Genomic DNA, 19,509 nt, shown 5'->3' with positions numbered 1-19,509 from the left:
AAACCCGTTTCTACTCACTGTGGGAAACAAAAAGCAATCAGCTGTCATGCAAACCAAGCTGTGAAACAGCCAGAGGAAAACTCGAGCTGCTGTAGAGTCGTGACACTCTCAGTCAACACAGCAACGTACTGAAACACACTTTATTACAACTGGCAGGCTCCGGTTGAAAACCAAAATATTTACAAATAAACACTCCGTGCATTTCCTGAAACAATCATCACAATAATATAACAATAAAACAAACAAAAAAAATCATCTTTAAACTCTGTTGCATTATATTGAAGCAAAGGAAAAACATTTAAAAAAACACCTGAAGCTACATACATGACAGCTACAGTGACAAAAGTAGTGTGCTTAACCTCTTCCCTGAGGGAGGTAGCAAGAGGTTTTCCAGTGGTCCACTCTTACACTCTGCGTGACTCTGAGGTCTCGCTGCAGTCTCAGGTGCAGTACCACAGTGTCCACAAGGGGCAGTGTTCTACCTAATATAACAATCGCAATTTGTCGGTTTCCTTGAGGTCACAATTTCATTTCCCAGGTTTCAAATTACTTTACCTGCCCTTGTTTAAAACCGCCCATTTAAAAGTCAATACAGTGCAAAACAATCACCAAACACTGCTCTCATACTCTCTCCTCAGCAGGCTAGTTCAGCTCCAAATGGAGGATGGGGTTGGGGTTTGGGGGTTGGGGGGTTGAGGGGTATTGGTTGTTGGGGGTCAGCAGTGCGTCCTGGGACGGGCTCAGGGGGAGAGCTCCAGCACCTCCTCCCTGTAATCCGGTGAGTCCTGATCCAGACGCTCAGCGCGGTGCTGCAGGATCTCGCTGGGGGTCTTCAGAAACCTGGAGGAACACACAAGCACAGGCAGGGTTTCCACTGGGGCCCTTGACACAGCCGGACCAGCGCACACACTGCCCAGGTTCGCAGAGCTGAGCGTCAAGGGTCTGGGGGAAATGCACTTTATCATTTTCTGTTTCAGAAAAAAACCCTGGGGAAGACCCCTGCAACACTGCCTCTACAGGATCGAAAAACACATCAAGATGAAACGCTGCCCAAGAAATGCCAAACATGCTTGTGTGCCTGACCTCAAATATTATAGTAATATTAATAACTGAGAAGCTTCTCTTAGCCAGCTCCCTGCTGAAAATGAGAACCATGGATTAGAATCACACTTGATACCAGATTGTCAGTGATAAAGCAACATGAGGCACACACAGACCCCCGTCCCATTGCCCTGGGTGCTTTACCTGAACAGCAGCTTCTGTCCGGGCTCCTTCTTGATGATGTTGAGTTTGTAGTAATGCCGAAGCGCACGGGACATCTTCTCATAAGTCATGTTAGCCCTGTTCTGTAAGACAATGCAACACAATCACTGCCTGCAAGCTACCTGCAATGAGAATGCCATGGGCGTGGGCATGGAGGCACAAGCTGTAACGGGACAGGGCTGCCATCGGTACAGCAGCATGGTCCCTGAATTTTCTACTAAGTCACCTAGCATTAGTGATGGTTAGATTCATTAGTAAGTGAAGAGGATGAGGTTGACCACACAGGAAGCCTCACAGACATGATGTTCATCCATGCCAGACCATGCTTGTTATATGGCATCGCAGCCCAACCATGTTCAGTGCATCCAGAAGACCAGTGTAAAATGACAGCGTTTGAGAACATCATGCATCTCAAGCAGTCACGCTCCTGGTCCAGCAGTGGCCCCAGTGCACGCTGGCTCTCACCTTGTGGTTCCCCCAGAGTCGGGCCAGCCCGTTGGGGTCCATCACGCGGAACACCTTGGTCTCGCGGTCCTCCCAGCGGATGAAAGGTTCATAGCGGCTGTCTGCCAGGAGCTGGTACACGTAGTCCCACAGCAGACGACAGTCTGAGGACAAGACAGAGCGCCGGTCACAGCAGGGCCCTCCTGCCCCTGTCCAAAACTACAGCCATTGTCCCTCTGCCTCACAGAACAGGACTGGCAGGACTGCATCTATCTCTCCTTCACTATATTCTTCATTTCACTGCCTTTGTCTTCAATAACATGAAAATGAGCTGAAGTCTAGCGTGTTACACCCTGGAGAGAAGCACAGCAAACTGTTGCAAAGCATTGTAAAAGCACAGTGGAAGCATGGCGAAGCAAAGGCATGCAAGGTAACACATGCGCATGGTAGGCATTAAAAGACCCATGGCTAAGCAGGGGAATGTGTTTACAAACCAGGTGAGCTGCAAACTGACAGCGTACCATTGAGCAAGCAAAGCTGGAAGAATGTCTAGCGGGCTCAGCTTTTACTTCAATGGAAGGCTGTGAGAATTGGACTCACCTGCGATCTTGCCATTGGCTTGCGCGGGCTGGAGGGCGGGGAGTGCGTCCCCACGGTGGGAGAGGTTGAGAGGCTCCTCCCTGCAGTGTGTCGCTGTGGGCGTGGCTTGGTGGGTCTGAGTGGTGCAGGTGATAACGAGGGGGTGGTACCTGCCTGTGGGTGCACACAGCTGAGCCTCTGACACTGGCTGCGAGCCCATCCGTGGCATGTCTAGAACACAACAGAGTTAGCAGACCGAAAGAGCTTCCAGGCTCAATGCTTTTCTAAAGCCCAACCCGCCAACACATGACCAAACACACCGACACCATCAAGAACATGGGCAAAGGAATGGCCACACCAAGAGTCACGGTCTCAGCTGTTCGAGACTCAAGCTTGCAGGACCCACCTGAGAGTCCGGTAAAGGCGAGCAGAGCCGAGGTCCGGTCCCGGGGGTCCAGGTTGTGGTCAGTGCTGGAGGTGGACCTTCGCATCATGGCCAAAGCCATGGAGCTGGTGTGAGAGCCAGCTGGGCTGCTGGACACTTTCCCGTAGGAGAGGCTAGAGGGTACTGCACCCTGGGAACCTGGAGGAGTGACAGAGTGAGAGAGAGAGAGAACAATGGGATGGGGTTGCAACTTTGCCTTTTTTAATTCTGGTGCAAACGTTCCTTAAATGAAATCTGCCAGTTAAATGAAATGTAGTTATTAAAAAGAAAGCATGAAACAAGTTTTAAAACACAGAAAGGGGGCCGACAGCTGTGCTATTCAATCTTATTTAAAACAGTCGTGTTTTATTACATTACAGCCCAGTGGGGAAAAAGGACCGGTCTCACTGTCAACGTGGTGTGAAAAATCCCTTTGAGATCCCATTATAATCCCAGTGTGCCACCCTGAAGAAATCCAAACAGGATTGGCACGCCACAGAGTTACCAGCAATGCAAACACAATGGACTGGGCACAGAGATCCTAAGGTCATATTACATCATCGAGTCTGTTCAACCAATCAAACAGAGCAGCAGAACAGGGGTCGAAATTCCACCCCCACTGACACTGAGCAAAAAACAAGAAGACAGCACAAAGATAATAAAGCTCATCCCAGCACCAGCTCTCGGAAATACCTGTCCTGGCACTGCCACACCTGCTGGCACACAGCCTGCCCGCGCGTTAGTGGACAGACCTGCTTAGCACTCTCACTGCCAACTTCCTGAAGCAGCAGAGCCTGGAAATCACCTCCGAGCACAGCACAGGCGCAGGGTGTGTGTGTGTGTGTGTGTGTGTGTGTGTGTGTGTGTGTGTGTGTGTGTGTGTGTGTGTGTGTGTGTGTGTGTGTGTGGGTGTGTGTGTCTAGCAAAATAGGAATGTCTTACTAGCAGTGAACGTGCTGGTAGGTGTGTCTCTGCTCCTGCACAGCACACACAGCACAGCCCCTTGTTGTTCCTCTGATTAGCAGGGATCAGTGCTGGTAGGTGTGTCTCTGCTCCTGCACAGCACACACAGCACAGCCCCTTGTTGTTCCTCTGATTAGCAGTGAACAGTGCTGGTAGGTGTGTCTCTGCTCCTGCACAGCACACACAGCACAGCCCCTTGTTGTTCCCCTGGTTTCAGGAAGCTGGTAAGCGCTGTACCAGGAAGCTGTCTGCTGCAAGACAGGGTGCTTTTGGCAAGTGTCAGGAAAAGAGCTCTTAGCAACACAAAGGGGAATCCCACTTCTCTGTTCTCATTGAACAATGACAGCTTTCAAGCACAAGACGAGGAAAACATATCAGCGCTAAATACAAGCAAAACTGACCACCTCAGAAACGGGTTCAACATTATTCAGCCCACAATCAATTAACAGCTCTGCAAGCTAACCCTAAATTTAACCTTGATCCAGACACATATCCAAAATATGAACTATTCAAATAACATAAAGACTTCTGAAAAGACTCCTAAAAGGCTGTGTTTGAGCAGCGAGGTGATAACATTGAGATATATGAAAGTGCTCGGCATCGTGAATAAGGCCCCCTGTGCTCAGCATTGTGAATAAGGCCCCCTGTGCTCAGCATTGTGAATAAGGCCCCCTGTGCTCAGCATTGTGAATAAGGCCCCCTGTGCTCAGCATTGTGAATAAGGCCCCCTGTGCTCAGCATTGTGAATAAGGCCCCCTGTGCTCAGCATTGTGAATAAGGCCCCCTGTGCTCAGCATTGTGAATAAGGCCCCCTGTGCTCAGCATTGTGAATAAGGCCCCCTGTGCTCAGCATTGTGAATAAGGCCCCCTGTGCTCAGCATTGTGAATAAGGCCCCCTGTGCTCAGCATTGTGAATAAGGCCCCCTGTGCTCAGCATTGTGAATAAGGCCCCCTGTGCTCAGCATTGTGAATAAGGCCCCCTGTGCTCAGCATCGTGAATAAGGCCCCCTGTGCTCTGCATTGTGAATAAGGCCCCCTGTGCTCAGCATTGTGAATAAGGCCCCCTGTGCTCAGCATTGTGAATAAGGCCCCCTGTGCTCAGCATTGTGAATAAGGCCCCCTGTGCTCAGCATTGTGAATAAGGCCCCCTGTGCTCAGCATTGTGAATAAGGCCCCCTGTGCTCAGCATTGTGAATAAGGCCCCCTGTGCTCAGCATTGTGAATAAGGCCCCCTGTGCTCAGCATTGTGAATAAGGCCCCCTGTGCTCAGCATTGTGAATAAGGCCCCCTGTGCTCAGCATTGTGAATAAGGCCCCCTGTGCTCAGCATTGTGAATAAGGCCCCCTGTGCTCTGCATTGTGAATAAGGCCCCCTGTGCTCAGCATTGTGAATAAGGCCCCCTGTGCTCAGCATTGTGAATAAGGCCCCCTGTGCTCAGCATTGTGAATAAGGCCCCCTGTGCTCTGCATTGTGAATAAGGCCCCCTGTGTGCTCTGCATTGTGAATAAGGCCCCCTGTGCTCAGCATCGTGAATAAGGCCCCCTGTGCTCTGCATTGTGAATAAGGCCCCCTGTGCTCAGCATTGTGAATAAGGCCCCCTGTGCTCAGCATTGTGAATAAGGCCCCCTGTGCTCAGCATTGTGAATAAGGCCCCCTGTGCTCAGCATTGTGAATAAGGCCCCCTGTGCTCAGCATTGTGAATAAGGCCCCCTGTGCTCAGCATTGTGAATAAGGCCCCCTGTGCTCAGCATTGTGAATAAGGCCCCCTGTGCTCAGCATCGTGAATAAGGCCCCCTGTGCTCAGCATTGTGAATAAGGCCCCTGTGCTCAGCATTGTGAATAAGGCCCCCTGTGCTCAGCAGGCTTACCCTCCACGGCAGGCTGTGCAGGGTGCTGTGCTGGCAGGGTGCCTGTCTCAATGGCTCTGTGCTGGGATGGTGCTTGTCTCAATGGCTCTGTGCTGGGATGGTGCTTCATGGCTCTGTGCTGGGATGGTGCTTGTCTCAAGCTCATACAGGACGTCCCCTGCAACACAAAGGCGGACCTGGTGCTCGTCTCAATGGCTCTGTGCTGGGATGGTGCTCGTCTCAATGGCTCTGTGCTGGGATGGTGCTTGTCTCAATGGCTCTGTGCTGGGATGGTGCTTGTCTCAATGGCTCTGTGCTGGGATGGTGCTTGTCTCAATGGCTCTGTGCTGGGATGGTGCTTGTCTCAATGGTTCTGTGCTGGGATGGTGCTTGTCTCAATGGCTCTGTGCTGGGATGGTGCTTGTCTCAATGGCTCTGTGCTGGGATGGTGCTTGTCTCAATGGCTCTGTGCTGGGATGGTGCTTGTCTCAATGGCTCTGTGCTGGGATGGTGCTTGTCTCAATGGCTCTGTGCTGGGATGGTGCTTGTCTCAATGGCTCTGTGCTGGGATGGTGCTTGTCTCAATGGCTCTGTGCTGGGATGGTGCTTGTCTCAATGGCTCTGTGCTGGGATGGTGCTTGTCTCAATGGCTCTGTGCTGGGATGGTGCTTGTCTCAATGGCTCTGTGCTGGGATGGTGCTTGTCTCAATGGCTCTGTGCTGGGATGGTGCTTGTCTCAATGGTTCTGTGCTGGGATGGTGCTTGTCTCAATGGCTCTGTGCTGGGATGGTGCTAGTCTCAATGGCTCTGTGCTGGGATGGTGCTAGTCTCAATACACCACGTCCTTCTCCCCTCTTACCTGAGCCGGGGGAGCGGAGCCGGAAGTCCTCCTTGGTGAGCAGGCACAGCGCCTTGCCGTTCATCTCGAACTTGCCCTGCTCTGTCCTGCGCAGAGAGTACTCCTTCTCAGCCCACCGCAGCCAGTGACTCACATCGTCTTTGCCCCACAGTGAGGGGGTGATCCCTGAAAGCAGGGGCTCATGTCTCAGGGATCCACATTCTCAGACAGGGGCCTTTCCGTGTCTCCCCAGAAGTATTGTCTTATCATTATTGCAACAAACACTCTGATCAATGCAATTAATCCAATACTAAACACTGAAGAGAAGCAGCAAAACACCTGCCATTACAACAGTGTGTAGAGCCATCAGGGAGAGAGACGATACTTTACAGTAGCTTTTAACAGTGATTTTCTGTTTATCAATTACTTCTAATCATAGTTAATATATCAATAGTCTCTTTCAATCAAACCCATTAACAATATATATATATAATATATATATATATATATATACATATATATTTTAGCATACCACACACACAACCCTGCACCCACACACACACACACACACATGACTCACTGAGCATGCCTGGCAGTTTGCACAGCTCCTCCTGGACTCGGACCGGGGTGAGGGGGCTGAGCAGGACTGGGGGGCTGCCTCCTCCTCCTCTCTCCTTCTTAAGGGAACAAGAGCACAGCCACTCAGTGCACTGCGGTGTACACACCATGCTTAAACCAGAGCTCAGAACCACAGCACAGCCACTCGGTACACTGCAGTGTACACACCATGCTTAAACCAGAGCTCAGAACCACAGCACAGCCACTCGGTGCACTGCAGTGTACACACCATGCTTAAACCAGAGCTCAGAACCACAGCACAGCCACTCAGTGCACTGCAGTGTACACACCATGCTTAAACCAGAGCTCAGAACCACAGCACAGCCACTCGGTGCACTGCAGTGTACACACCATGCTTAAACCAGAGCTCAGAACCACAGCACAGCCACTCGGTGCACTGCAGTGTACACACCATGCTTAAACCAGAGCTCAGAACCACAGCACAGCCACTAGGTGCACTGCAGTGTACACACCATACTTAAACCAGAGCTCAGAACCACAGCACAGCCACTCGGTGCACTGCAGTGTACACACCATGCTTAAACCAGAGCTCAGAACCACAGCACAGCCACTTGCACTCTGATAAGCTGATAAAGGGAAATGTTTTTTTTTAGCTTATGAAGAAGTCAGCTTTGTTTATTTTTAAAAACCAGAGGTGTGTCACAAAATGTGAGTCAGCTTGTTGGAAATGTACAGAATGACTTGGGAAGGAACATGAAGAGCAGTTTACTGCAGCAAGCTGAGAGAAGAGTGACTGCACAGCGATGCTCGTGACTTCAGAGAAAGCCGAGGCATCTCAACACACACTGCAAGGGTCTGACACTGAACACCAAGTACAACCGGCATTCGCTGCACGTGTGAGACACTAACACTGGCTTACTGGGATGCTGTTATCTTTCCTAGACCTTTATACAGGCGTGTGGGTCTGAGCTCATGACTTATAAACCTGCAAGATCCAGAAGAACATCTCAATTCTATTTTTAACACAGAAACACACATCAACGTTGCAGCTTATCAGTGATGCATTTCTTGTTATATGTTGTGCACAATCTATCCAGATATTGCTGCTGTCAGGGATGCACTGTTTCAATATCAGATATTAAACAGTTACAGTATGAAGAAGGATATTAAACAAACTCCAAGGCAAACGTCACACTGAAACCAGAAGCCTGTGCTTTACTGGGAAGTGTGGCTGCTTCCTCGTGACACATATCACAGCAGCGCTGAGGTCTTTCACTTCCCAAAACTGCTCCCTCGCTCCCTTCTGTTCATCAACTCACTGCTTTACAGTGTATCCATGTATTTAACATTGCAGAGAACTGACACCACGCTTTACAAGAGTCAACACTCACCCCTCTAGTCACCTTGCTCCCCTCAACACCCACAGAGAGCTAACAACACGCTTTACAAGAATCAACACTCACCCCTCGAATCACCCTGCACCCCTCAACACGCACCTTGATCCGCACTGAAACGAACAGAGAGCATAATAAGCAATCAAACTGAAAGATCGAAGGAAAACAAACGCATTCTATTATGAAATTGAAGAAACACTTCGGTAAAAACAGAAGAACAACACGCTTGTGTATGCTACACTATTATGCGTCTGTATTTACATAGCATAACATGCTAGAAAAAAATAAGACCATAAACAACAAACTCGAGTGTCACCTTGCTCGAATAAAAAAAAACAGCCCCAAAAGATAAAAAAACAACACGCACAGAGAGCTAACAACCCGCTTTACAAGAGTCAACACTTACCCCTCGATTAACCCTGCTCCCCTCAACACCCACAGAGAGCTAACAACACGCCTTACAAGAGCCAACACTCACCCCTCGAGCCACCCTGCTCCCCTCAACACCCACAGAGAGCTAACAAACGAACAAAGTGAAACACCCCTCGAGTCACCATGCTCCCCTATTATGCACAGAGAGCTAACAATATTCTCGAGCCACCCTGCTCCCCTAACAGAAGTACGCCTTTCAATCTCTTGTTTATGCTCAACACTCCCCTCTGTACGTGTAATTCAGCACAGAGAGCTAACAACACGCTTTACAAGAGTCAACACTCACCCCTCGAGTCACCCTGACGCACAGAAGCTAACAAACGCTTTACAAGACCAAACTGATTCACCGCGGCCCCACTGCAAGCATGAATGAAGTCAGCTCCCCTCAACCCGCACAGAGAGCTAACAACACGCTTTACAAGAGTCAACACGCACCCCTCGAGTCACCCTGCTCCCCTCAACACGCACAGAGAGCTAACAACACGCTTTACAAGAGCCAACACTCACCCCTCGAGTCACCCTGCTCCCCTCAACATGCACAGAGAGCTAACAACACGCTTTACAAGAGTCAACACGCACCCCTCGAGTCACCCTGCTCCCCTCAACACGCACAGAGAGCTAACAACACGCTTTACAAGAGTCAACACTCACCCCTCGAGTCACCCTGCTCCCCTCAACACGCACAGAGAGCTAACAACACGCTTTACAAGAGTCAACACTCACCCCTCGAGTCACCCTGCTCCCCTCAACACGCACAGAGAGCTAACAACACGCTTTACAAGAGTCAACACTCACCCCTCGAGTCACCCTGCTCCCCTCAACACGCACAGAGAGCTAACAACACGCTTTACAAGAGTCAACACTCACCCCTCGAGTCACCCTGCTCCCCTCAACACGCACAGAGAGCTAACAACACGCTTTACAAGAGTCAACACTCACCCCTCGAGTCACCCTGCTCCCCTCAACACGCACAGAGAGCTAACAACACGCTTTACAAGAGTCAACACTCACCCCTCGAGTCACCCTGCTCCCCTCAACACGCACAGAGAGCTAACAACACGCTTTACAAGAGTCAACACGCACCCCTCGAGTCACCCTGCTCCCCTCAACACGCACAGAGAGCTAACAACACGCTTTACAAGAGTCAACACTCACCCCTCGAGTCACCCTGCTCCCCTCAACACGCACAGAGAGCTAACAACACGCTTTACAAGAGTCAACACTCACCCCTCGAGTCACCCTGCTCCCCTCAACACGCACAGAGAGCTAACAACACGCTTTACAAGAGTCAACACAGCACCGCCGTAACGTCGCTCGAGTGCACCCTTGCTCGCCCTGCACCACGGCACAGGAGGAGCTAACAAACCCCTCGAGTCACCCTGCTCCCCTCAACACGCACAGAGAGCTAACAACACGCTTTACAAGAGTCAACACGTACCCCTCGAGTCACCCTGCTCCCCTCAACACGCACAGAGAGCTAACAACACGCTTTACAAGAGTCAACACTCACCCCTCGAGTCACCCTGCTCCCCTCAACACGCACAGAGAGCTAACAACACGCTTTACAAGAGTCAACACTCACCCCTCGAGTCACCCTGCTCCCCTCAACACGCACAGAGAGCTAACAACACGCTTTACAAGAGTCAACACTCACCCCTCGAGTCACCCTGCTCCCCTCAACACGCACAGAGAGCTAACAACACGCTTTACAAGAGTCAACACGCACCCCTCGAGTCACCCTGCTCCCCTCAACACGCACAGAGAGCTAACAACACGCTTTACAAGAGTCAACACTCACCCCTCGAGTCACCCTGCTCCCCTCAACACGCACAGAGAGCTAACAACACGCTTTACAAGAGTCAACACGCACCCCTCGAGTCACCCTGCTCCCCTCAACACGCACAGAGAGCTAACAACACGCTTTACAAGAGTCAACACACCCCTCGAGTCACCCTGCTCCCCTCAACACGCACAGAGAGCTAACAACACGCTTTACAAGAGTCAACACTCACCCCTCGAGTCACCCTGCTCCCCTCAACACGCACAGAGAGCTAACAACACGCTTTACAAGAGTCAACACTCACCCCTCGAGTCACCCTGCTCCCCTCAACACGCACAGAGAGCTAACAACACGCTTTACAAGAGTCAACACTCACCCCTCGAGTCACCCTGCTCCCCTCAACACGCACAGAGAGCTAACAACACGCTTTACAAGAGTCAACACGCACCCCTCGAGTCACCCTGCTCCCCTCAACACGCACAGAGAGCTAACAACACGCTTTACAAGAGTCAACACGCACCCCTCGAGTCACCCTGCTCCCCTCAACACGCACAGAGAGCTAACAACACGCTTTACAAGAGTCAACACGCACCCCTCGAGTCACCCTGCTCCCCTCAACACGCACAGAGAGCTAACAACACGCTTTACAAGAGTCAACACGCACCCCATTAATGGTTTTTATCATATTTTTAAAAAATCGTGTTCAAAACTGCTGAACATGTGAATTATCTTCACTAACATGTGAAAAGGAGACAGATAAATCTAGGTGGTCTTTTTATACTGTGTAAAGGTAAAGCACGTTTTTCGTTTTCTTTTTGTAAATATGTAGTTTCCCGGTTTGAATTGCGTTTGACTTACCTTGATCAAAGGTGGAGGCGAGGCGCCTTCACTCATGATTCTTTACTGCACCTGAAAAACAAAAAAACAGTTTCCCCCAAAATCTTGAAAAAGTTTTTCCCAACCTGCCGATTATTATACTGATGGCAGGTAAGCGTCCAGTGAAAACCTTCCTTCACCCAAATAACCCCAAACATTAAACTCATAAAGCGAAAAGTGGCACAGGAGACGAGATCGCTAATTACTTTACATAGGCATACAGTATTGTCTTCAGGATCCTTCCGGGAAACAAAAACGAAAGGGACCGGATCTCTGTATGTGGGTGTGTGAGTGACACACTCACACAGAGAGATCTGGGTTATGAATATTGACTCGAGTTTACCTGAAGAGGTGGAAACGGATCGTGTAGGCTGCACCATCCCTCAGTACTGAGCTCCACAGCGTTTCACACGCCTAACCGTGCAGCGTCCTGCCCGCCACGCGTTTACGCGTTCATTTCAAACTAACTCGGCTAGCGTGTTTCAGATAGGACGTGCTTATGATCGAGCGTGTTTCTCTCAGTGCAGGGGTCGCTTCAGGATTCATGAAAGCATGTTTTAAATGCTGGACGTTGAAATTAATTCACTACCTCAGCTAGCTGCATTTGGTGTTTTCATTGTGAGCATCACACAGCACAGAATAATAATAATAATAATAATAATAATAATAGTTGTGGTTTAGGTTCTCCAAACCCTATTCAAACTCCCTCAGTTCTTTGCATCTTTAGCGGTTTCACGAAAACGGGTTATAAAGGGTGTATATTTTAAAATGGACATGCCATTGATCACTTGATGACGGCATTGTGACTTACTCCAGTGAAGGGGACACAGCACAAGCGTTCAAGATCCTATCCCTCATTGACGTTTAAAGACGCTACTGTTGCGTATTATTTTCACCCACAGTAAGAAACCCTTCTCCATTCAAACCAGTTATTAAAAGCCCAACCTGCACGGCAGTTCATAAACATGGCGTGTCCCAAGTCAGTTTCAGTCAAAATGGGCAAGACAGTAGAGTTTTTTAACTGAGGGTTTGGGCTCCCCGGTTGACAGGTGCTTCCGTATACAAGCCCACACGCACTCTTGATGTTTCACAATGAACGGTTTCGAACCTCTCTCAGTTATTCTGTTGAACTGGTGTCGCAGGATATATATTCCAGAGACAACAGAGAATGAAGTTCCTGGCTGCAGCCAGACTGGTGAGATTCAGCACAAGACACTTTATCAGGAAAGGCAGCTTGAAACCTGATTCCAGGAGACCTAGTTTCAGGTTGCTGTGTCAAACCCCAAGTCTCCCCTGGTGTGCCCTGCAGTGTCCTGAAACCTCGTGTCCTGAAATCAAGTTCCAAGCCACAAAGCGGCTCCGTGTTCCCTCGGCTTTAGATACCATGAAGCAATCTTATCTGGTTTTGGGGCTCTGTCTGTATTCAATCTAGATATCCTGATTTAAACATGCAACAAACAGACAGCTTGAAGTCCCGATGAAAGGAGGAGCGTTGGCAGCGCTGCTCTAAGTAAGAAAGTAGCTAAAAATCTTGATTGACCCTCCTAGAAGTGCTCCTAGAACTGCTTTATCTGAGAATGCTTGGGGAGGCAGGGGGCTTGGTACAGATAGCGTGAAATGAATACAACCAAGAACGCTGTGTTAATGAACACGACGTGCACCGAGATAAGCCCCAAAGAGCCCTTTGTCTACAAAGAGTATAAAACCTTATAAAAAAAGAAACCTTTACTTCTTCAAGAACCTCTGTTGCCGCTACTAATAATAAAGACAAGACGCTTCTGCTCGTCCAGCCGACACCTAGAAGCGCAGGTAAGACGCGCCAGCACGCTGCAATTTGAACACACAGGGTCCCTATGGTGCACCTATGCGTTACTGTGTTTATTACGCTCCTTTACTCTCGTTCTGAGCGCTCCAATAACTGAAAGCTTTGTTGATGGTCCACTTGATCTGCATAAGCTTCTGTGCCAACTTCTGCCAAACTGGCCTGCTCGTGCTGCTAATCCTGCAGCAGCAGGAGGTTATACATAAGTTATCACTCCGAGAAAAAAATAAAGGATGGGCTCCTTAAAAAAGGTGTCTGCATGGTCCTGATATATAAAATCAAGCTGATATCTAAAATCAATCCTTGATTACACATCACTGCATCAAATTAGCATGAATCCTGTAGTCTTGAAAATATATATTTTTTAAAAAATGTGTTTAATTTTTTTTGTTTACATTGTATTATGTGTTTGTGAGAACCTAATACTAACTTCAAAATGCATTAATGGCGCTTGTTTATTTTCTGGTACCGTCTATATTTTATTTATCTACACAGGGATGGTTACCAAAATCATAACCCAGCATTTGCGACACCCAAAGAACACTCTAATGGGCCGGGTGACACAGAGGCTAATGGAACGGGAGAACCGGTTTCTGGAGCAGAACGCAGTGAAACTGTGTGAGATACAAGCAGACAACACGGTTCTGGAGGTACTGCAGCTTTACTGTACTGTCTATTCTCTATTATAGGGAGGGGTCTATGAAATGCAAACTATAAACCAGTTCAGGGGGTCCCCAAGTGACTCATCTGGGAAAAGCAGAGCCGCACGTCGTGCAGGGCGAGTCTTGGCGCTCCCGGATTTGGGGAGGTGGGATTCGGCTTGGTCTGTTTCTCGTCCCCTACAGGCCAGGCGGCGAGTGAGCTTGGTGGCAGAGATTTCCCAGAAGGTCTCTTATATTATTCCTAAAGGAGAAATCCTTCTAAAATATAATAATAATAATAATAATAATAAATTGGGAGACAATCTGGGGTAAAATAACTGGTTTTTTTTTTTTTTTTTTTTTTTTAAGTGGTCTATCTTTCGGTAGCCCTTAGACGAGAGAAGGACCTTCAGCTAGCGAGTTGTCCAGTTTGTATTAACAAATATACAGGCATTATTGATACCCTAAATATTGTCAGCTGTTCTAACATTAATGAAATGGCGCAATAAGGTAATGCTCCCGGATACGATGCCATGGTGAGAGAGCCCGGGCCGACACTAACACTGCCCCGTCCTGTTGAAGGTGGGCTTCGGGCCGGGGCTGGGTCTGCAGGAGGCGGTACAGTACCTGACCCAGCCCAGGGGGAAGCTGCTGGGTCTCGATTACTCGGAGTACATGCACAAAGTGGCCAGTGAGAGGCTGCGGGATCACATCGCCTCGGGGAAGGTGCGTCTCTTCCAGGGCAGGGTGGAGTCCATCCCCCTGCCTGCCTGCTCCGTGGACAAGGTGTACCACTGCAACTGCCACCTGTACTGGCCTGACATGAGAGTCGGGAGCGCAGAGCTGCTGCGAGTCATGAGACCAGGTACACTGCTAAACCACCTGCCCGTACAACCCCGCATTCTCAAATATTCTGCCCCGTGGAATGGGGCACGTGGGTCCTGCGTGTTTGTGGTGGCAATGTTATTTTTTCAAATGCTTGGTTTTCTTTTGGGGGGGGGGGGGGTTCCCTTATACAGTCAGCTTTTACACTGGCTTTGCACCCGCCATTGAGTCCCAGCTGAGTGTGGTTTAACTTAACTGCCGAGAATGACCCAGCGCGTATTGAATTCTTTGTCCCAGGAGCCCTGATGGTGTCGACTCTAAACCTGGATTACCTCCGATGGAGTCTGTCTTTGGGGTTCCTGCAGGGGGCGAATGTGGAGCCCGAGCCCTACCTGGAGGCTTTGCGGGCCGCGGGGTTCACCGATGTCCGTCTGGAGGAGAAATACCACGAGGGGAGGAAATTCGAGGCCATATTCGCCACGGCTGAGAAACAGAGAGAGCAATGTCTTGAAATAAAGAGATACGCTTAAAAAGACACGGGTCTGTAGTGGATCTGTAAGAATGGATTTACCACACTACAATGCAAATCAATTTAATAAAATGCAAGCAGACCTTGTTTAAAATCCAGTTTGTGTTTATTTTTTGTTCTGTTCATAGCCCGGGGCAGGGAGCCGCTGTAGCGGTTCCATTAATATCATGGATACATAATACAAGGCGACAGTCTTCTGAAGTGTAGCAATGCATTGACATTTCACAGCTGTATGGAGTCTTACTCCTCAAGTCATCACGAACCAATGTATCCGATATATCACTTTATATGAACATGCACATCAAAATAAAATCGTTTCAATGCATTTAAACTGATATCTGAAGTAGAGGCTCTTAGAGCCTGGGAAGCTAGGCTTTTTCGTAACCAACGCAAAATCAATTCTAGATTAGCTCTGGAAACCCCTGCAGCGTTGCAATGTAATTATGGTGTATTGCGTACCATTGGTTTTGTAATATATAGTCCTGAAGCGCCCTCTAGTGGTACTGCATGGTATTTTATTTTATTCTATTCTTTCAATTTGAACAAGCAGTTAATCATGCGGTGGCGTTGGATTGGCAGGCGCTGCGCCAATAAGGGGCGCCGCTTTGAAGAGGCACGATGGCTCTAAAGTGGAACAGTCACACCCAGGAAAGTTTAGCAGGTCTGCGTTTATGGACACGCAAGACCTAACTTCATGCCAGTGTAAGGCTGGCGTCATCTCCGTATTCAGCGCAGGTCGAAGTCCGCACGTAGCGGAGCGTCAGTATGAACTGAAATTAGACCGCTGATTATTTCCCGCAGCGATACATAATCAATCTGCCTACAGAGGTACGTAACCATGATAAAACCGCCTCTGATATTTTGGATTGCCTGTAGAATAGTTTGGATTGCATGACTGGTCCACGCGTGTAAACTCTGCGTGCAGAGAAACTAAGAGTCATTCGTTTAGTAAACAGTTCGTAATTCAGTAATCGAAATCCAGAAGCAGTTTTCAGTACACTAAAGCCAGTCTAGCTGCAGCATGCACACATTCCGAGTGTTTTTTAAATGTTATTTTCTTGTATCAGTACCACAAAGAGCTGTTTTGTATGTGCGACACCCATGCAGTTCTGTGGGTGTTTCGTAATGGCGTTCCATTCGTTATACCTTCAGTAGCCGGTAGAGGGCGCGGTTTGCTGATCCTGCTAAACGTTTTATCTTATTGACATTCGCAGCGTTACCGCGGCCCTTCTGCTGTGGGGCTTTCCAAATGCTTTCAGAAATCCAGTGCAAGCGAGATTCTTATCCAAGCGCTTGAGCCGAGCACATTAAACAGCAGAGCTTCTCAATAGAGGTTATTCAGTTTACTTTTAACACTGAGCAGGGATTGGACACAGTGTGAAACACTGCCCCTTGCACTAGTGATGTGAGTATGTTCTTGTCCTTATATATGTAGTTTCTATTTTCTGCTTCAGTTTGTAATATGCAGATATTTCAAAGACAGCACTGTAGATGAAGTTTGCAGCTACATCAATCAATCAATCTTTATTTTATATAGCGCCTTTCATAGTGGAGCACCATCACCATCATCCAAAGCTGTAGTTCACTCCAATGACATGTCATGTGACCGACCTCAGAGTGATATCAAAGTGTAGGGGAGCAGCGTCACACCTGAGTCTCTGGATTCATTGCAGGAGATGTCATAGGGGAGCAGCGTCACACCTGAGTCTCTGGATTCATTGCAGGAGATGTCATAGGGGAGCAGCGTCACGCCTGAGTCTCTGGATTCATTGCAGGAGATGTCATAAGGGAGCAGCGTCACACCTGAGTCTCTGGATTCATTGCAGGAGATGTCATAGGGGAGCAGCGTCACACCTGAGTCTCTGGATTCATTGCAGGAGATGTCATAGGGGAGCAGCGTCACACCTGAGTCTCTGGATTCATTGCAGGAGATGTCATAGGGGAGAGCGTCACACCTGAGTCTCTGGATTCATTGCAGGAGATGTCATAGGGGAGCAGCGTCACACCTGAGTCGCTGGATTCATTGCAGGAGATGTCACAGGGGAGGCATCGTTTAGTTAACATCAAACTCCTGCTCATTAAAATGCTTCACCAGCAGAAGGCAGTTCTGTAACCCAGGACTGGCTCCTGCTGTCTTTGTGCAGGAATGCTGGCGAGGAAGCTGACCCAGCAGCTGGGGCACCCCACACAGTCCCTGGGCGGCTGGCTGGTAACCAAGTTCCTGGAGAGGCGGAACCGCGCCCTGGAGGAGAGAGCGGTGAGGCTGTGCGAGATCCAGCCCGACAGCACGGTTCTGGAGGTGGGCTTCGGGCCGGGGCTGGGTCTGCAGGAGGCGGTACAGTACCTGACCGACCCCAGGGGGAAGCTGCTGGGGCTCGATTGCTCGGAGTACATGCACAAGGTGGCCAGTGAGAGGCTGCGGGATCACATCGCCTCGGGGAAGGTGCGTCTCTTCCAGGGCAGCGTGGAGTCCATCCCACTGCCTGCCTGCTCCGTGGACAAGGTGTACCACTGCAACTGCTACTACTTCTGGCCTGACCTGCGAGCCGGGAGCGCGGAGCTGCACAGGGTGATGAAACCAGGTGGGGCAGTGTTGAGCAGTGCAGCACACAGCGGCGTCTCAGTGCGATTGTCAGCATGCCTGTTGTGCACAATCTGTTCACAGTTTTGTTGGAGGGGTATTCACTCTGCATTGTACCCCCTAAAATACCTGTTCTGTTTCTCAGGAGCCCTCATGGTGACGACCCTCAACATGGCCTCCCTCAAAGAGGTTGTGTCCTGCGGGGTCCTTCAGGACAAGAAGTGGCCGCCCGAGCCCTACATGGAGGCCCTGCGCTCTGCTGGGTTCACTGATGTCCGATTGGAGGAGAAGCAGAACAAGGGGCGGGACTTCCAGGCCATCTTTGCCACTGCTGCAAAGTGAAGGCGGCGGGCTTGGTTGGTGCAGGTGTGGGTGTTAGTGTGGGTCACCCAGAAATGTCCCAGTCGAATCACTGGTATATTAATGAACACCCATCAACAGTAAAAACATCCTCACTGCTGTTCAAGCCTCCTGCTCACTCTGGTTAGCAGCATTGGCACGGAGATGAACCAGTGCTGGCACTGTGGGTACACAGTGAATAAAAACATCCTCACTGTGGTTAGCAGCATTGGCACTGAGATGCACCAGTGCTGGCACTGTGGGTACACAGTGAATAAAAACATCCTCCTCACTGATGGTTAGCAGCATTGGCACGGAGATGCACCAGTGCTGGCACTGTGGGTACACAGTGAATAAACTCACCTCACTGATTTCACATTTGCTTCCACATGCTTATGTATTTCTGTACACACCCAAGTTCAAAACCTCGCATCCCTTCCCTTCACCCTGCTGACCGCAGCAGCTGTTTCCAGTGTTTCTCGCACCAGTCAGGCAGGGCAAAAGGATTGTGCATGGAAACCTGAGCAAAAAAAAAAGGAACGATGCTGGAGATGTTGAGAGTTTATTAGGGGTTACAAAAACAAAAAGAAAAAGACCAGAGTTCATCCAGACTGTGTCTGTTGGATCCAGTGGATTCATCTGTCACTGCTGGGTGGGTAATGGAAGCATAGAGAATAGAATACCGTTTAACACATGCCTTGCACCCTTCCACCCAGCACAATCATTCTCTCATTAATCAGCACATGTATTTTAGTGAGAAACAGCAGCGAGATACAGGATCTCATTAACACTGCAAAGAAAATGTGATGAAACAGCAGCGAGATACCGGATCATTAACACAAACAGGTATAGAACAAGCAATTCACTTTTTTCTGTTTATTAATTTTTTTAAAGAGAATGATAACAGGTGAGTCATATCATTGTGATTTAAAAGATAATAAACTGGATACGTTTTGGGGAACCCCAGTCTAACGGGACGCCCAGTAAAGGGATTTGGGTACGTTTGAAATGGAGAGTTATCTACCTAGGTAAGAAGCCCTGAACTCAGCAGTCAGTCACGTTATCTATTCAGGACACACGTCTGTTTTGTGCACAATGTCTTTGTCATGAATTCGCAGGTGTCTTTTCAGAGCCCACACCTCACTGAAGCGCTTCTTGCATTGCGTGCACGGGTGCGGTCTCTCTCCAGTATGAAGGCGCTCGTGTTTTTTAAGGTTTCCTAACTGACTGAAACTCCTCCCACATTCTTTGCACTGGTGGGGTTTCTCTCCAGTGTGGTTTTGCTGGTGGATTTTTAAGCTGTTCAGATGCCCGAAGCTTTTCCCACATTGTGTGCAGAATTCGCTGGTGCGT

General features: G+C 49.2%; 3 protein-coding genes across 10 annotated transcripts; 2 read left to right on the top strand and 1 right to left on the bottom strand.

Annotated features, from left to right (window-relative positions):
- Positions 1-126: 126 nt before the first annotated feature.
- etv7 (ETS variant transcription factor 7) lies at positions 127-11,814 on the bottom strand. 5 transcript variants are annotated; one of them, XM_041227719.1, is made up of 9 exons: positions 11,763-11,814; positions 11,402-11,452; positions 6,939-7,035; positions 6,380-6,544; positions 2,693-2,869; positions 2,308-2,517; positions 1,729-1,871; positions 1,246-1,346; positions 127-840 (listed from the first exon to the last, which is right to left on the bottom strand). In XM_041227719.1, the coding sequence occupies exons 2-9, from the start codon at positions 11,435-11,437 to the stop codon at positions 741-743; spliced, it is 1,029 nt and encodes a 342-aa protein (XP_041083653.1). In that variant the 5' UTR covers positions 11,438-11,452; positions 11,763-11,814; the 3' UTR covers positions 127-740. The 5 variants fall into 5 exon arrangements, with proteins under 5 accessions (XP_041083653.1, XP_041083657.1, XP_041083656.1 ...); XM_041227723.1 differs by having other exon boundaries at positions 6,939-7,032; XM_041227722.1 differs by lacking the exon at positions 11,763-11,814 and adding an exon at positions 11,641-11,683 and having other exon boundaries at positions 6,939-7,032.
- Positions 11,815-13,738: 1,924 nt separating this feature from the next.
- On the top strand, positions 13,739-15,237 carry LOC121300187. The gene is made up of 3 exons (XM_041228682.1): positions 13,739-13,891; positions 14,444-14,816; positions 15,005-15,237. The coding sequence occupies exons 1-3, from the start codon at positions 13,739-13,741 to the stop codon at positions 15,235-15,237; spliced, it is 759 nt and encodes a 252-aa protein (XP_041084616.1).
- Positions 15,238-15,844: 607 nt separating this feature from the next.
- On the top strand, positions 15,845-18,277 carry LOC121299743 (uncharacterized methyltransferase YdaC-like). Of its 4 annotated transcripts, none has more exons than XM_041227742.1 (3): positions 15,845-16,064; positions 17,335-17,818; positions 17,963-18,277. In XM_041227742.1, exons 2-3 carry the CDS (start codon positions 17,383-17,385, stop codon positions 18,157-18,159), a joined length of 633 nt encoding a protein of 210 aa, XP_041083676.1. In that variant the 5' UTR covers positions 15,845-16,064; positions 17,335-17,382; the 3' UTR covers positions 18,160-18,277. The 4 variants fall into 4 exon arrangements, with proteins under 4 accessions (XP_041083676.1, XP_041083674.1, XP_041083673.1 ...); XM_041227740.1 differs by having other exon boundaries at positions 17,332-17,818; XM_041227739.1 differs by having other exon boundaries at positions 15,848-16,064; positions 17,381-17,818.
- Positions 18,278-19,509: the final 1,232 nt, after the last annotated feature.

The sequence above is a fragment of the Polyodon spathula genome, chromosome 25 (assembly GCF_017654505.1).
Source record: "Polyodon spathula isolate WHYD16114869_AA chromosome 25, ASM1765450v1, whole genome shotgun sequence".
In the NCBI taxonomy this organism is placed as follows: domain Eukaryota; kingdom Metazoa; phylum Chordata; class Actinopteri; order Acipenseriformes; family Polyodontidae; genus Polyodon; species Polyodon spathula.
The sequence above is the reverse complement of the archived record's forward strand: the minus strand, read 5'-3'. Positions and strand labels throughout refer to the sequence as shown.

Bases quoted from the DNA above. Each gene is read 5' to 3' on its own strand.
- LOC121300187 (XM_041228682.1), top strand. From the start codon at position 13,739: ATGGTTACCAAAATCATAACCCAGCATTTGCGACACCCAAAGAACACT. The intron at 13,892-14,443 runs GTACTGCAGCTT...GGCCGACACTAA, and splicing joins CAGACAACACGGTTCTGGAG to CACTGCCCCGTCCTGTTGAA. The intron at 14,817-15,004 runs GTGGGTCCTGCG...TCTTTGTCCCAG, and splicing joins TGCCCCGTGGAATGGGGCAC to GAGCCCTGATGGTGTCGACT.
- etv7 (XM_041227719.1), bottom strand. From the start codon at position 11,437: ATGAGTGAAGGCGCCTCGCCTCCACCTTTGATCAAG. The intron at 7,036-11,401 runs GTAAGTCAAACG...TGTTCCCTTAAG, and splicing joins CGCCTCCACCTTTGATCAAG to AAGGAGAGAGGAGGAGGAGG. The intron at 1,347-1,728 runs GTGAGAGCCAGC...ATTGTCTTACAG, and splicing joins GACTCTGGGGGAACCACAAG to AACAGGGCTAACATGACTTA.
- LOC121299743 (XM_041227742.1), top strand. From the start codon at position 17,383: ATGCTGGCGAGGAAGCTGACCCAGCAGCTGGGGCACCCCACACAGTCC. The intron at 17,819-17,962 runs GTGGGGCAGTGT...TCTGTTTCTCAG, and splicing joins GCACAGGGTGATGAAACCAG to GAGCCCTCATGGTGACGACC.